This window comes from Citrus clementina, unplaced genomic scaffold (assembly GCF_000493195.1).
Source record: "Citrus clementina cultivar Clemenules unplaced genomic scaffold, Citrus_clementina_v1.0 scaffold_8, whole genome shotgun sequence".
In the NCBI taxonomy this organism is placed as follows: Eukaryota; Viridiplantae; Streptophyta; class Magnoliopsida; order Sapindales; family Rutaceae; genus Citrus; species Citrus x clementina.
Window position 1 is genome coordinate 2,260,906 of NW_006262022.1, and position 16,329 is coordinate 2,277,234.

The following is a 16,329-nucleotide window of genomic DNA, read 5'->3' on the forward strand; positions in this document are numbered from 1 at the left end:
TTTTTTTTTTAGCTACACCCAACCATTAAATGTCAAATAAATAAATAAATAAATAAATAGCTAAAAACTTAGGTCAGTCAAGTCTTTAAAAACTTTAAATTGAAGCTTTTCGTTAAAAAAAAAAAAAAACAAATTACAAAAACACAAAACAGAGAAAGCAAAAGCGAGAAAAGAAAAATCAAAAAAGAAAGAGAAGACTCAACATCAAACGCGTAGGGGCATATATAATTATATAATTATATAATTATATATCATATATTCATATACATAATAAACACTTAGCAACATATACATATTGGCAAAGCAATCAGAGTCTTCTCCTTCTTCGTCTTTCCCTTCACGCGGCATCTCTTTTTCACAACAACCCTTTTCCTCTCTTTCATCATATCATTCATCCCAAAAACACAAAAAACAAAATTTGATTTCTTTTTTTCTTTTTTTTTGGGGGGGGGGGGGGTTATTTATTACTCATAAGCGGAGACGGGGACGCTGCACAAACAGAGTTACTATGATGATGTTGCGTTCGTGTTACAGGTGCCTGGGCCGGCGTGGCGGCGGCGATGGGCTGATGTGGCACTCCGACTTGAAGCCACATGCGTCCGGTGATTACTCGATCGCCGTGGTTCAAGCTAATTCTTGTCTCGAAGATCAAAGTCAAGTTTTCACGTCGCCTTCTGCTACTTATGTTGGTGTTTATGATGGTCATGGCGGCCCCGAGGCTTCCAGATTTGTTAACAAGCATCTCTTTCCTTATCTGCATAGTGAGTTTTGTTTTGTTTTATTTTTTGGTTTTGATTGGAGCTTTGTATGATGCATTTTCATGTTTTTTGTGTAATGTTCATGCAATCATGGGTTGGTTTCAAAATTTGATCTTCTTTTTTAAAATTGTTTTCTTTTTTAATTTTTGATGGGGTCATTAAAGCTATTGAAAAATTTTGCTTTTCAGTAAATAGAATGTGATTTTTATTTTAATTGGTTAAATTTTGTGGAAATAGAATGAATTTGAATGCAGAGGAAGAGAGGAAGTTGGAATTTGAAGTTCAGTGAATGTTTGTTAGTGCGCTTAAATCACAGTGAAACAGGAATTTGACATAATTGAGTTTGTCTTTTTGTTAAAAGTACAGAAAATTAGGTGAATTTTGATATTTTGTATTTTGAAGTAACAGATTTTTGTTTGTACGTCCTCTTTCTAAAATTGCATGCTTTGAATCTAGAATTTGCAATGGAACACGGAGGACTGTCTGCAGAAGTGATAAAGAAGGCATTTCATGCTACTGAGGAGGAATTCTTGCGTTTGGTTAAGCGTGTATTGCCTGTGCGGCCACAAATTGCTTCGGTTGGCTCGTGTTGTCTAGTTGGTGCAATTTCAAATGATGTATTATATGTGGCGAATCTTGGCGACTCGAGGGCAGTTCTTGGGCGGAGAGTTTCAGACGATAGCAAAGTTAAGGTGGCAGCAGAACGGTTGTCAACTGATCATAACGTTGGAGTTGAGGAGGTGAGGAAGGAAGTCGAGGCACTTCATCCTGATGATTCACATATAGTCGTGTATGCCCGTGGAGTTTGGAGAATAAAGGGTATAATTCAGGTATACGATCAAGCTCCTTCATCCCAATTTGATTGATTCTTATATTTTTCTGTTAGCATTTATGAGTGAAAATTAGTCATCTGACATGTTTTCTTTTGTCTGCACATTCGGAATAATTTTAACTGGTAGTGAGGATGATATCTTTGTGTCTTTCTATTTCATGAGCCTGTTCCCTCCTCGTATTCACCTGAATTAGAAGCAACTCCTCCATCGAAGTTCTTGGAATGACTCTTTCTGGGACCTAATAGATGATCATTTGATATGAGGATTTGGTGCTTTTGATAAATTTTTTCTAATGCATTCTCTTTATTCCGTTTTAAACTTAATGCTTTTTAATGTAAATTCTGGAGTCTGTGGTCTTTGATGCTGAAGTTAGTTGAAGTATTACTACCTCGGAATGGAATATAGCTCTGGTCTTGACAGAATTGTGTTTCTGCAGTCCACCGCGCTTTTTCTTTTGATGTTTCAAAGAGCATCAGAGTATCTTATATTTGATTGAAACACAGGGACTTGCTTGCAAAATTATCCAAGCATCTTCTGTCATATCAGTGTGCTAGAACCTGATAGATACGGGTGTCTATTCTCGATCTTTGCCTCTAGAAGGTGTATAGCTGTTTCACAGTCTGCAAAGCATGTGACGGAAATTGCTGATCTAAACATTTTCTTTACTTTTCAGGTGTCAAGATCTATTGGTGATGTTTACTTGAAGAAACCCGATTTTTATAGAGACCCAGTCTTTCAGCAATTTGGCAACCCTATTCCTCTAAAACGACCTGCAATGACAGCTGAACCATCAATCTTGATTAGGAAACTTAGGCCACAAGACTTATTCCTGATCTTTGCATCTGATGGCCTTTGGGAACAGTTAACTGATGAAGCAGCAGTAGAAATTGTTTGTAAGAACCCAAGAGCTGTGAGTACTCATCTTGACACCCCTTCCATTTTGAATAGGAAATGAACTAGATGTTTTCGGTTGATCAATTTGATAAAAAGAAATATAATACTCACAACGGTGGTGGTTGATTTTGAGTTTGTAGGGAATCGCTAAGAGATTGGTGAGAGCTGCCCTTCAAGAGGCTGCAAGGAAGAGAGAGGTGGGATATAAGGAGATAAAGAAACTCAAAAGGGGAATAAGGCGACATTTCCATGACGATATTACAGTAATTGTAATTTATCTTGATCATCATCAAAAAGGCTCCTCCAACAGCAGATCCAAACACAATGCCATTGGCTGCACAAGTGCACCTGTCGACATCTTCTCCCTAAATGCAGATGAAGCAGAAGATGATGTGCAGCATATGCTTCACCCGCTTCCTGCATAAGTAAACCACTTTCTAAATGGTCAGGCACTGACGCATAGAAATTTCAATAAGGTTACGAGTACATGGTGAGGTATACGCAGGCAATTTCTGTAGATAGGTTGCTGTTGGAAACAAGCTGCAGTAGATTTTTCCAAGTGAAGATCCAACACCATTGTTCTTTTGTTTTGTTGGTTATGTTATTGATCTTGTCTTTGTTCAAAATTGATATAGTGAATCCCAGAAATTTCAAGCACAAGTTTTGTAACCATTTTGTTTTGCATAGTCTAGAAGATAACAGAGTTTTGATATCTCTACAAAGATATATGATGAATTGAAAATTGAAACTGGATTAGCACAATTACAGCACTAAGTTGTGGACGCTCGCAATTTTTCCTGAACAAGCGAAAGTTGGAATGCCTGAAGAGATTGAGATTTGGTGGGAATAAAGAGGGTATGAGATATTGCCACCTGAAAGTCAAGAAAAGGACACCCACTTACCAATTTAAGGAACGGGAATGTTTTACAGTTGCATTTTACTGTCACGTTCACACACAAAGATTCTTTCTCGAAGATGCGAATAGAAACCTCAAAAATAGACAGAATAAAGAAAGACATTCTGTGCGCTGCCTTTTTTTCTTTTTTTCTTTTTAAAAAAGATAATATTGACTTAATTTAAATGAAGACATAAAACAAAAATGACTTATTTTAAAATACTGACATAACTGTATTTTATTATAAGCAACAAGCAAGTAGTGATCCATTAATACAAAGCCTCGACATTAATGTCGATACAATATTGTAACCAGACCCCTGTGTTTCTTTTAATTTTTTTTAAAGGAGAATGAGTGACATCGAATCCAAATGCCATTGTTTTTAAATTTATTTTCTCAGCATCCCAAATAACCCTTTTCTTTCTTTTATTTGCGGAATAAACGAAACCCTCAACAGTTATTTACAGTTACTATCATCTCCCTTTCGCATTCTTTAAGCACTTTCTTGCTGTCTCAATCTTAACAGAAGTAAAAACCCAAATCTTGAAACTTATAATTTTCCAGGTTAAATATAACTAAAAAAAAAAAATATGAGTGCAAGCAGTTTGGTAGCTGAGTCGGTGTGGAAAAGCATTGAGTCAACTCGTTCAGGTCTATTTCTTTTATAATTTTCTTTTTAGTAATTTCATTACTCAATTTGTATGACTAAGCTGCCCAGTTATGTTTTTCTTCATAACAGTGACTGAAGATCAGCTATCCATGTAAGTGTATTCATTTTTACTCTCAAAACTTTTGTTTGATTGAAAAGTAATTGTTTGAATTGTTTGTTTGATTTTGAAATGAAAGCAGCTTGCATTTCTTGTTTGGTAAAAACATAGAGAGAGCAACAAGGATTGTTGATCAAAGGGGTGTCAGAAGAATCTCTGGTGAGCCCAGTGGACGTTCCATCTTTAAGGTTAATTTATGCCCTTGCTAGTTGCTACATCTTGGGTTCATTTAAGATTGTGTTTTTGATAGAAAGTACTTTTTGGGTATAAGTAAAACCACTGCTTCTGCTTGCAAAAGCACTTTCCGAAAAGCATCTTTGAAGCGCTTTTGCCGAAAGCTGTTTGAATTTGACATACCCAATGAAACGACATTTCCTTGTTTATTTTGATGTGACTAGGTTGTTGGGGAATCGCGAAGGAAAGAAGAATATTTGTGTTTTGCGGAAAACTACTGCGCCTGTTATTCATTCTTCTACGACATTGTGAACAAAGGAGAGCAGCTTTGTGTAAGATCCTGTTTATTCATTGTATCTCTTCTTCCTTTTCACTGTTATCTAGTCTAATTTTCGTCATCTTTCAGTGTAAGCATCAATTAGCAGCAAGACTTGCATCGGCGCTGGGAGCATGTGTTGAAGTTAATGTGTCTGATGAGCAGCTGGCATTGTTGCTTGCAAAACTCTAACTCCCTTTTCTCAGAAGCTGAGTTTGAGATGTCAAGATGGTAAAAAATATTATATGGAAGCTTTAAAATGCTTATAATTACGAGTACACATTACTGTCATCGACTCCATGCATAAGAAGGTGTATAACCAAGAGTATGTTGTTTACATTGTAGATCTAGTATGCTAAGCAGTGAACAAGCAAAGACAATGGGCTCTTAAATCTTATCAAATACATGGCTTCCTGCTCTCTTTTCTTCTCTCCCTTTGATTACTTGCGTTTGACCATCTAAATCTAAAGCTAATTCGATTTATCAGCACAACTGACATTATGTTTCAGACAACATATCACTATAAAGGTTATTACATTTGACAAATTGCCACTTATCAGAACATGAAATTGTAAACATTTGAGACTCACTATAAAGGCTATTACATTTCACAAATTGCCACTTATCAGAACATGAAATTGCAAACATTTGAGACTCAAAAATGTTTAAGAAACAATCAAAAGACAAGACAAAACCCTTCCCAATGATGCAGGGTTTGTGTAATGATTGATGACCGTGATGAGATATTATAAAGTACAAAGCAGAAAAAACTTTTTAACCCACAACTCTCACAAGTCAAGTGACCGTACACATTGATTTCTATTTCACCGGTACATACAACATAGGTGTTTGTTTATACCTTTACTTCTCCCCTCCATATATACTCTCTCTTCCAATCTATACAATTATATTTATACAATATCCCCAGGCAGCCCTATATTTCAACCGAGCAGACAGCACCAGGCTAAGCTGCTGAAGAAACACAGAATTGTGTACAAATAATTGCTTTTCAGCTCCTCTCCAGCCCAAACAACCTATAAATCAGCCACAAGACAAGGACTACAGGACTGGATGCACAATTCTGCAAGGCTGAAAAGTGCATGCAAATTAAGTTGCTATCTGATTTCAGGAAGAAAATCGTCTAGGTCCATTTCTTTGCTATACGATCTGATAACTTGCATTCTAACTCCTTTGTGACATGTGGATCAAGCTTGCTGAGGTTGTTAACAAAAGTGATTGCCTCATACCGTTGATTGAGTTTACAATATCCATCTACAATTGAGTTGTATGTATTCTGATTAGGTTTACATCCTTGCTTGATCATGTAACGGACAACATCAAGAGCCTCCACAAACAATGAATCGGCTGCATAGCTTGCAACAAAGGTATTATAGGTAATTACATCTGGAACAAGACCAGAGTCCCTCATTTCCGAAAATATCCGAGAAGCCTCTTTCATCCGACCATTTCTGCAATAGGCAAAAATAACAGTGTTGTATGAAATAATATCAGGTTTTATCCCTTTTGCCAATATTTCTCTCAAAACATCTTCTGCCCTTGCAAAATTTTCAGAACGGCTGTACATATACATCAAAGTATTGTAGGTTGTCAAGCTAGGAGTAAACCCACTATCATTCATGAAGTGCAATATCTCATTTGTTTTGGCAACCATCTGCCTCCTGCCATAAATCGAAATCATGGCATTTAGAGTTGGTATATCAGGAGAAAATCCTTTTTTCTTCAACTCTAGGAATGCACGTTCTGTATCCATAAGAAGGTCACTTTTACTATAAACTAAAATAAGGGTCTTCAAAAGGACAGCGTGAGGTTCGATTATACCAGAGTATATCTCTTCAGAGAGAGCAAGCATTTGATCAATCTCCCTGCCGTTGGCATAAGCATGAAGCAAAGAAGAGTACGTTAGTTCATTGGGTTTACACCGACCACCCTTCATTTCAGCAAATATTTTCTCAGACTGTTCCCACATTCCTCCCCGAGCCAATGCTGCTAAAACAGCATTGTAGGTGGAAAGGTCAGGTGTAACCCCAGCCTCCAGCATCCGCTTATAAATAGACATGGCTTGGTCAAAAGAACCACAACGACTGTATGCACTGATTAGGGTGTTAAAAGTGTCCCTCTCGGGTATGAACCCAGCCCTTTTCATCTCCTTGAACACTCCTGACACTTCAGAGTCCATCCCATTTTGCCCAAATACTGCCAAAAGTGTATTCCAAGTAACAATATCTGGCTTACAATTGCATTTATTGATCTCATCAAAAACCTTCATCATCTCCACAAAATTACCCCGATTACCGTGCATCTTAATCAGAGCATTAAAAGTACAAATGTTCGGCTTGCACCCTGCACTTCTCATCTCCTCAAAAACCTTCATTGCGGACTCATCCTTCCCAGCTTTCTCAAATCCTGATAATAGTGTGGTGTAAGTAAAAACATCAGGCGTAATCCCAATTTCCACCATCTGGGTTTTAAGCTCCATAGCTTCCTCTAACAGACCATCTCTTGCATAAGCTGATATCAGTGAATTGTAAGTCACAATACTAGGCAAGCATCCATTTATCTTCATCTCTCTCAAAACCTGCATGGCCTCTTTAGGCCGCCTACACTTCCCATAAACATCCAACAAAGCATTGTAAGTAACCTTATCCGGACTAAACCCCGCCAATTTCATCTCCTCAAAAACCCCAGCTGCTTCTTCATGCAAAGATCCCCTCCGACAACAACTTATAAGCGTATTGAAAGTATATGAATCAGGCTTAACCCCAGCACTCTTCATTCCTTCAACAAGAGCCATAATCTTATTCCAAGGCATACCCATTTTACCGTACACATTCAAAATCACATTATAAGTTATCAAAGTAGGCTTACACCCTTCCTCCTCCATCTTCTTGAACACCATCACAGCCTCCCTATACCGTCCATTACTCGCATAAGTGGTTATCAATGATGTATAGGCATAAACATCAATATCAAACCCATCTTTATGCAAACCATGCAACAAAGAAGCCGCTACTGAAACTTTACCTTCCTTCCCCAACATACTAATAAGCACAGCAATAACAGAACCGCGCAAAACCAAGTTACCGTCTTTACTACAACAGCTCCTAAACCACTCAAACACATCCAATGCCAAGTCAGTTTTCTTATGAAACCCTAAACCCTTAACAATACCCAACAAATCAGCACCCAAATCTTCGCTTTTCTCGCCAGGATTTTGGTCAAGCAACTGAGACAACACGCTGTCGATATCTTTAACATCAAAAGAATCATCAATTAAAGATTGAAGAACCTGCTGACCTTTAGCGGAGAGGCGGTGGTGGGACCAGGGCTTGCCGCGGTTGGAGTCACGTGACTTGCCAAGTCGGGTCCGGGACCTGGGCTGGTGAATGGGTTGTGAAGAAGAATTGTTGTTGTAAAGGTCTTGAAGAAGTGGACTTATAGTAGTGGGCGAGGCAGACGGTGTCGTTTGCTGTTGGGGCGGTGAAGGCGGCGGGAGGTTGTGGTGGTTGGTTTGGGTGAGAAAGAGAGGTTTTGCAGGCGGAGGTGTCGGGAGGAGAAGAGGGAGAGATAAGTTTTGGGCCATTGGAGTAAGAGTGAGAGGGGTTTTAGGGTGAATTTGAGCTTCTCTGCTGGTTCAAGTAGTACTACTAGTAGCTGGAAGATTTTTTTGTTGTTTCATAGATTTTTGTTTTCAGAGGGACAATGAAGATATTCATTATTCAGGACCATATCAATATTTTATTATGCCTGCTACAAGTACACACATGAACCTCTATCTTCTAGCGGGGAGATTAAAAAAAATTTATTAATACTTTTCCTTTTTAACTATTATATCATGATCATCTACCCAAGCTTATATCATCATACTTGAAATATTTGATAAGTTTATAATCACATAGGTGTATAGCTTCCCTAAAATATCCGATGAGTATAATCCAATGGGTATAGCTTCATTAAAAGTACCACAAATCTGTCAGCTGAGTTTCGATTGAAGTTTCTCAAAAATTTTGAAAAAGCCATAAAATAATTTTTTAGTGATTTCTCTCAATAACAATTCTCTGCATATTAATAGAACAACATTCTTTTGATTCTTTCCTTTCAGAATCTCTCTTCTAACAAACATTCTTATTATATATTATTCCCTCGGTTAAACTCGATTCCCTTGCGATTTTTAGTTTTTTACACAACCATCAAGTTAGTTGCCGGTGTAATGCAGGCATCGGATGGTTATAAACCAGAAAGTCAATTTCGTCGTGATCATTCATCAGTAAAGAATTTGAATCAATATAGATTGATTTTTCATGCAGCAAGCGCAACAGCAACCCAATGAAGATCTTGAGCAGGCACAAAAGTTGCCACTCTGCACTGTGAAAGTTGAACTAGAACTTGAATATTTGCATTCTACCAAATATGCGGTGTTGATCAGCATGAACCAGCAGTTACTAATAATATTTGCTTTAAAGAACCTACATCTTCAGAAAACAGGAGCACAACGACTTCAAAAGCTATACTTCTGTGTGCCAGTACTTTTATAAGAAGAAGATTAAACGAAAAGGCTACTAATTGTAGAGAGCAACATTCATTTTCCGCTAGCATGACCGACCAAAATACCATCTCCGCAGACAAAACATCGTTCATAGCTATCAACCAACCGCTAGTGTTTCTCAAAGGAAGTGAGGACTAATCAACCCTGCAATCTCAAGGAACCCAACCCTGTCCCTTCCTCCAAAAATCTTCTTCAGTTTCTCATCGCAAATAATGACCTTCTTGTTCTCAGGGTCCTAGAAAATGGCAAGGGATGGTCAAGTCATTTCTGAATTTGTATGGAACAGACAAAGCATAACCGACATGCATGATTAAATGTTCAATTTATTTCCACTCAAAAGAGGGCTATGCATCAAAAGCATCATTTTATCAACCTACTTTTACACAATCACTTGAAGCGTACAACTTCACCTTAAAGTTTCTTTTTCACTTGCAATCCATATCATTCTAGTACAAAAACCAAAATTAAAACATTTTACTGCCCTTAAATGAGAAAAGTGCGATAATAATCCGTCACTCCTCAAAACTAGTCAGCAGTGTGTTCGTATGGTTGGATAGTCAGCTTACGTGAAGTTTTAAGAGAAAATATAACAAGGAAATCATGCTTTGACTCATAATATTTGAAAGTGAGGGGAGTCCAAGAACATCCATATCTCGAAACATATGTTCAATTAATTACACCCAAAAAGAGACCACTGTAGAAAAGAGTGTTAAAAGTGAACCACCCATATCATTCTAGTACAAAAACCAAAATTAAAACATTTTACTGCCCTTAAATGAGAAAACTGCGATAATAGTCCATTACTCCTCAGAACTAGTCAGTGGTGTGTTCATATTGCTGCATGGTCAGCTTACGGGAAGTTTTAAGAGAAAATATAACATGGAAATCATGCTTTGACTCATAGTATTTGAAAGTGAGAGGGGAATCCAAGATCATGCATATCTTGAAACATATGTTCAATTGCTTACACCCCAAAAGAGACCACTGTAGAAAAGAGAGTTAAAGTGAACCATGGAACAATATATAAGCATATCTTCATACATTCACACAAAGGAGGGGTTGCAATGCAGCAAAGCACATTACCATGAGCAGGTCAATTTGGTTTTGTTGGTGGAAGGTCAAACGAAATTCAAGAAATGACACAAATATCTTGAGCTATTCCATATAAAGTTATAACTGACCATCGGAAAACCAATACAAGGAAACGCAGTCCTGAACAAATAAGAGACTTTCCTAAGACACATACACCAGAACAGGCCTTGTCCACATACCTAAGGCCATCTCAGAGAAGACCCACGTGAAATAACGAATAAAATCTCACCCAAAACCCCAGAAGGTTCAAAATCATTTCTTTTTGTTCAAGAAACCATTTTTAACTCCAGACATACACTACCTTATCCAAATCCAACATTCCCATTTACCAAAAACAATTGTTTTCCACTAAAAAAATACCAATAAAAAAAAAAGGCAAACCCATTTCCCTTTAAATCAAAATTAACTCACGTTATTAGTAAACCAAACAAAACCTTATCCGAAAAGAAAAGCCCAAATAAAACAATACATATAAAAAATGTAACTTTATAACAAAAAAATAAAAGAGGGGGGGGGGGGGGTTTAGAAAATACCTGAAGATTGTGTTGCTTGATGTGAGCCCAAATCAGCTTGAGAGCCTGAGTGCGAGGGATCTCAGGGGCGCCAACAAAAGCTTCCATTTCAGGGGAGACGCGGCGGGGCTTCATGATGCCTCGTGGCTCGCGCTTTCCAGTGACAGGCTTAGGGGAGGCAGTGGCCAAGGTGACAGTACGGACGGTTCGCAAATGAACGGGGGAAAACTGGCCGGGCTTCCCAGAGGAGGAGGGCTTGAGGAACGACGACGCAGTTTCCGGGGAAAGGAAAGTGGTGGTGAAAACGCCGGAAGACACTGCCATTTTTCTTTTTTTTTTTTGTTTTATTTCTTTTTTTCTCAATTGACAATTGAGGAAAAGGGTTTTGTGTTATCCTTTTTGTCTTGTTTTCTTCTTTGTATTTTGTGGAGTGAGTGAGGGTGGAAAGATAAATAGGCGCGCGCGTGTGTGTGATAGAGAGGGAATTTTGCCCGTCCTTTTATATTTTACCAAATACGATGCTTAAAACGATTCGTTTCATTTACAAGGTGCCGTTAAGTTACGGAATCACCCTTTTCCGATTTGTCAAACCGTTTCATGTACACATATCACAATCCGCACACACTTTTTATGATAATAAACACTTTTTTTTAATTTTTTTATTTCTGATAAGACATGAAAATAAAACTTATTATTTCAATTAGGATGATCAAATTCGTTAAATATGGATGATATAAATTGAAAGATGTGTGGAAATATCTCAGACGAGCTGAAATCGAATGTGTTCCGTGGAAGGAAATAATATTTGTAGAGACATCTTCATTGCACTGATCTTTTCATTATAATCTCCATCGTGAAACTGCAATGATTTATCAGCTTTAATCATCATATAATAGATGTGTTCCTCCTACCTAATTCTATAATAATGATCCTGCAACCTACGCGACGTGATTGGCCGTGCCCAATTGTTGACGTACGAAGACAAACATTTTGAGACACTTATGCAGCAACTCCGAAAAATTTGTGACCAATGTTTCGACTCATGCAAGTAGATTTTCGTCCAGGAAACCTGAACGAAAGCCCACGCCTGCTACACATCTCCCCACATTGATGAGAGTGGGGCTTCAGCCTTTGATTTTGCTTCATCAACTGACAAGTCTGAGGTGTTTTTAATTAGGTTCTGGTCAATCCATCGTGCTTGACCCTTGGGTATCACAATGAAACGACCAATTTTCCTCTTTTCAATAGCCGATGATTAAGGAAGCTAAATTGAACTGATTAGTCATGAAATTGAATTTATTCGTATAGATAGAAATGGAAAGTTGTAGACAAAGAGGAGATAAAAGGAGATTGCTACCAATAAATCCCATACAAATAATAATAATAATAATAAATCCTCCAAAATCTCTCAAAAAGAATCCCAAGCTGAATGTATGTATAACTCGAATACAGGCAGAGGCTGTAAAAACTCATTATGCGTGCGTGGGGGCTAAAATGGCAGCCATCATCAATGTGAAAAGAGTAACAACGACAGAAATTAAACTCCAAAAAAATGAAAATAAAACCGATGAGATACATATGAAAATTGTCTAAAGTAGTAAGCACAGCACTGCCCACCCGAACACCGCGCTCCCAACCATCTTCTCCATCGACCACAGCTTCTCTACTCCACTCTGCATCCAAAATTTTCGCAACACAAGTTCACATTAACCATCGCAAGCATTTGTATTTTAAAAAATACAAACGTCAACTTTTGAAAAAACAAAAAATCATTACTTATAAAGCTTGTTTGAGAGAGATCCGATAGAGTGAGTAAGGCCACACATGATGGGGATGCTATTACCTAGTTAACCAATAATACCACCTCATACTATTCACTTACCATAATTTGAATAATATTATCTACTAGATTATTTTTATATGCATGACAGAATTTGCCAGATGATCCAAACAAGGCTCAAAGGATGATGCTGGTGGCTATACATATGGGCCAGAAGTGTCAGACCAGATTACGCTTTGTTACAAATTGGGCTTTCCAAAGCCCAAAAGGCAACTTTTTTTTCTTGAGCCCATTTCAAAGCGCATCGTTTTGGTTATGTCTGGCCCGGGTGGTTCAAGACTGAACTGTTGAGTCCTTGGGATTCCGTGCCTCGTGTTCCCCAACCACTGGACTCTGTGACCCTCTACGTTTCTTCCAGTTGTCATTTACTCATCACACTCCACCCACATTCAGAGGCTATTATTATTTACTGCCATGTAAACCCACTTGTACGAGCATCATTTGCTTAAAAACACGTGCAAGTAAAAATCTCCTACGGTCAATTTCACCATTAAGCACTTACGGGGTTCACTAGATCTTCACAGCTGCCTCAGATCATGGCCAAGATTCACGTGGGATTGAAATCCCACTGGCCAGTAAAGAAATAAGCAACGTTTTCACTAGAATGCAGCAAAAACGACAACAAATGATCGGCTCATGTTAGAAACCCTATGTTAATATCACTATAATGCGCCACGACGACAAGATCTTCGACAGTTGAACTTGAAACTGTTGACTAAACTACTGAACTAAGATCATGCAATGCAAGATCTAACAATGCAGCTAAGACGTAACACTAAAGAGATCTACAAATAGCAAAGATCTAGCAATTAGAGTTAATTGAGTAATCTTTTTAAAAAATGGGAAAATGTAGGCTTACGGCATCAGTGGTGGTCTGAGCGGGGCCGGGGGAGACTGCATTGAGAGTGGGTGACGGAGCACCAGTTGGAGGAGATGGCGGACTGGACAGAGGAGATGGGGCAAGAGTTGGCTTCTTCTTCTTGCTTGGTGCCGGAGCTGGCACGGCAGCCGGAGGAGAAGCGAGTGGTGCTGGTGGTGGTGTGGCTGGAGGTGGTGAGGCTGGAGGAGGAGATGCCGGGGGTGGGGTGGCCGGGGGAGGTGAAGCTGGTGGTGGGGAAGCCGGAGGTGGAGATGCAGGTGGTGGGGTTGCCGGTGGGGGAGTTGCTGGTGGTGGACTGGCGGGAGGAGGAGAGGCTGGTGGAGGGGAGCTAACTGGCGGAGGAGTTGCCGGAGGAGGAGAGGACGCTGGAGGTGGGGTGGCTTGCGGAGGAGGAGAGGATGTCACTGGTGGTTGAGATGATGTAGGTGGCTGCGAGTTGGAGTTTGGCGGCGGGGTAGTTTGTGCAGGTGGAGCCGGGGTTGCCGTCGGTGACCCGGTGGGAGACTGGCCCCCGACGCCGGCGACGACAATGCATAACAATACAACAAAAATGCTCGATTTATGAACCATATTTAACGTGCGCACCCTCTCTCTGCGCTCTGCTTAACCTGCGCACTGCCCGAGCGTTAAACAGAGAGTGTGAAGTGAAGTGAAGTGTTGTGCAGTGGAGCGCAGTGAGTGAAATTGTGAAGAAATAAAGACGGGAGGTGATAGAATAAATAGGCGTTCATTGGGATCGAGAAATGAAAGGAAGGTTCGGTGTTACTGGGACACTACCAAACAGATCTGCGACGTCTGATTAATGGGGCCCGGTTGATGTATGCGGAGGGTTGAGATCTGGAGCCACGTGGCGCAGTAAAGGATTGCTCTGCAACTACAGGTGAAAAGAACGGACAAGACATGTGACTAAGTGACTAATGGGAGACCGTAGATTTTTAATACTTTTTAGTAGTTGGGTGGTCATCGATGATGATAATTGATTCTTTGTTAGTTGCCATCATTTTTTTTTTTTGTTAATTTATTTATTTTGGGGCCAAATCGAAATGTTTGGTTGCGATGATTAACATTCAAAAATTAAAATAAAGATAATGCATTCACAGATAAAGGAGTTTGATGCTTGGTACCCACCATAAATTTGTTCTCTTGTTTGCTGAAGACATCTTTATTCAATGGGTAAATAATATTCAGATTAAGTTCAAATTAAAGGACAATAAGTGGTTTTTCTTTTTTTCTTTTTAAATTAGTTCTGTTTTTTTGTAATTTGTTCGGATCTAGGACGAATCGAATTTGGGTCACAATGCATTTGATTACACTCCACAATTTTCGACTAATATTGCTTAAATTCTAAGTAAATTCCTGTTAGTATTGTGGACTAATATCATAAAATAGCAAAATTGTAGTCTTTTCATTGAAAATCAACACGTCTTACAAAGACAAATTTAATCCACAATATAAAAAATTGGAATCAATTAGTAAAAATCGGGCATGTCTGGCAGCTAAATCAAGCTAAGCTAGCATCAATCGTCATGTCGTTTTCTGATGTATGTGATATTTTTGTTTAGCCAATTATGATTGGTGGGGCCGAGAATCCCATGTGATGCATCTCTTATACGGCAACTGGCGATATGTGATTTGTACGCCAAGGCTTTGTGCCGATAATCCCAAAATCAACCCTGTTTTCGGTTGGTACGTTGTAGCACCACCGTCCCTTTTGCGGGCCCCATCTCCCTTTCTCTGGCATGCCGTGATTGGTGGATTCTCTATCCCCAAATCTTCACGGCCAACATCTTCGTCTCGATGAGAGAGACTGCCTTCGGATTGATTGAGATCGAGTGCTAAGCATTGGATATAGCAAACAATGAGTAATTAGACGTGTAATAGATTATTATAAATAGGCTGGTGCTACGTTACGTAACGTAACGTAAGTCACATACAGTAATAGTTTTTATGTTGAGTTATAATTAATTTAAAAATAATTTTTTATGATTTTAAACTTAATCATACAAGAAAAATTAAATTAAATTATTAAAAAAATTCTCCTAATTTTGTCTGACAATGCCCATTCCAATGGAGGGGAAAAAAAAAACTAAGCGAATAAAATGATAATGACGCATCGAAATTGAATCTTAATGAATCACTTGGGTTGTTAATGAAATTAGAACCATAATTATGAACGCACCAAAAGCCAATTTTATTGTGGGCCTTAACTTAAAAAAGAAATAATGGCTGAGTGGGCTCACGTGTTTGATCCTAATTCGTTATAAGAAAAGCAAAATTTGAGGGAGGATTGAAGGTCAAGGAGACCTTTGCTTCTAAGCCAATGCAATTTTTATCTGCTTTATGTTTTTCCAATCATTACGGATTATCCAATCTCACTCGTAGCTCTCATGATTCTTTATATAGATTTCGTTTGTCGCGTTTCTATTCTACATTTATACATACGTAGATATAAAATAAGCGTATAAAATATAATTTTTTTTTTTTAGTTGTAAATCATCCTATGTAAACCATCCAATGTCATGAGACTGTATTGGACCTTGACTAATCTAGATTCGGGGTGTAGTCACAGTTAAAGTTTTTTAACCTTTCCAAATGGTATGTTTAGTGGAGATCGAACCTGAGAGCTCTCCCCACAAACTCAACATGCGCTGTCAACTGAGCCACAACCATTTAAAGTATAATTTATTTTAACAATGAATGTTATTTTCATTATATCACTATTTGATCATTCAGTTAAATAATTTTATTTGACTAATCACTCAAATTTAAAGTATGAGAGGGGGGGGGGGGGAGAGAGATATTAA

General features: G+C 38.6%; 5 protein-coding genes across 6 annotated transcripts; 2 read left to right on the forward strand and 3 right to left on the reverse strand.

Moving 5' to 3' along the window:
* Positions 1 to 257: 257 nt before the first annotated feature.
* Positions 258 to 3,157, forward strand: LOC18034417 (probable protein phosphatase 2C 63). Its single transcript, XM_006422798.2, has 4 exons — positions 258 to 761; positions 1,215 to 1,588; positions 2,265 to 2,501; positions 2,626 to 3,157. The coding sequence occupies exons 1-4, from the start codon at positions 509 to 511 to the stop codon at positions 2,908 to 2,910; spliced, it is 1,149 nt and encodes a 382-aa protein (XP_006422861.1). The 5' UTR covers positions 258 to 508; the 3' UTR covers positions 2,911 to 3,157.
* Positions 3,158 to 3,788: 631 nt separating this feature from the next.
* LOC18033591 (zinc finger SWIM domain-containing protein 7) lies at positions 3,789 to 5,060 on the forward strand. 2 transcript variants are annotated; one of them, XM_024179394.1, is made up of 5 exons: positions 3,789 to 4,031; positions 4,120 to 4,141; positions 4,227 to 4,335; positions 4,546 to 4,653; positions 4,728 to 5,060. In XM_024179394.1, exons 1-5 carry the CDS (start codon positions 3,971 to 3,973, stop codon positions 4,827 to 4,829), a joined length of 402 nt encoding a protein of 133 aa, XP_024035162.1. In that variant the 5' UTR covers positions 3,789 to 3,970; the 3' UTR covers positions 4,830 to 5,060. The 2 variants fall into 2 exon arrangements, with proteins under 2 accessions (XP_024035162.1, XP_006422862.1); XM_006422799.2 differs by having other exon boundaries at positions 4,230 to 4,335.
* Positions 5,061 to 5,260: 200 nt separating this feature from the next.
* On the reverse strand, positions 5,261 to 8,419 carry LOC18035263 (pentatricopeptide repeat-containing protein At5g02860). The gene has a single exon (XM_006422800.2). It carries the CDS (start codon positions 8,236 to 8,238, stop codon positions 5,779 to 5,781), a length of 2,460 nt encoding a protein of 819 aa, XP_006422863.1. The 5' UTR covers positions 8,239 to 8,419; the 3' UTR covers positions 5,261 to 5,778.
* A 610-nt stretch (positions 8,420 to 9,029) lies between these two features.
* Positions 9,030 to 11,277, reverse strand: LOC18035317. The gene is made up of 2 exons (XM_006422801.2): positions 10,827 to 11,277; positions 9,030 to 9,436 (listed from the first exon to the last, which is right to left on the reverse strand). Exons 1-2 carry the CDS (start codon positions 11,127 to 11,129, stop codon positions 9,320 to 9,322), a joined length of 420 nt encoding a protein of 139 aa, XP_006422864.1. The 5' UTR covers positions 11,130 to 11,277; the 3' UTR covers positions 9,030 to 9,319.
* A 906-nt stretch (positions 11,278 to 12,183) lies between these two features.
* On the reverse strand, positions 12,184 to 14,238 carry LOC112095810 (classical arabinogalactan protein 9). Its single transcript, XM_024178160.1, has 2 exons — positions 13,505 to 14,238; positions 12,184 to 12,478 (listed from the first exon to the last, which is right to left on the reverse strand). The coding sequence occupies exons 1-2, from the start codon at positions 14,093 to 14,095 to the stop codon at positions 12,395 to 12,397; spliced, it is 675 nt and encodes a 224-aa protein (XP_024033928.1). The 5' UTR covers positions 14,096 to 14,238; the 3' UTR covers positions 12,184 to 12,394.
* Positions 14,239 to 16,329: the final 2,091 nt, after the last annotated feature.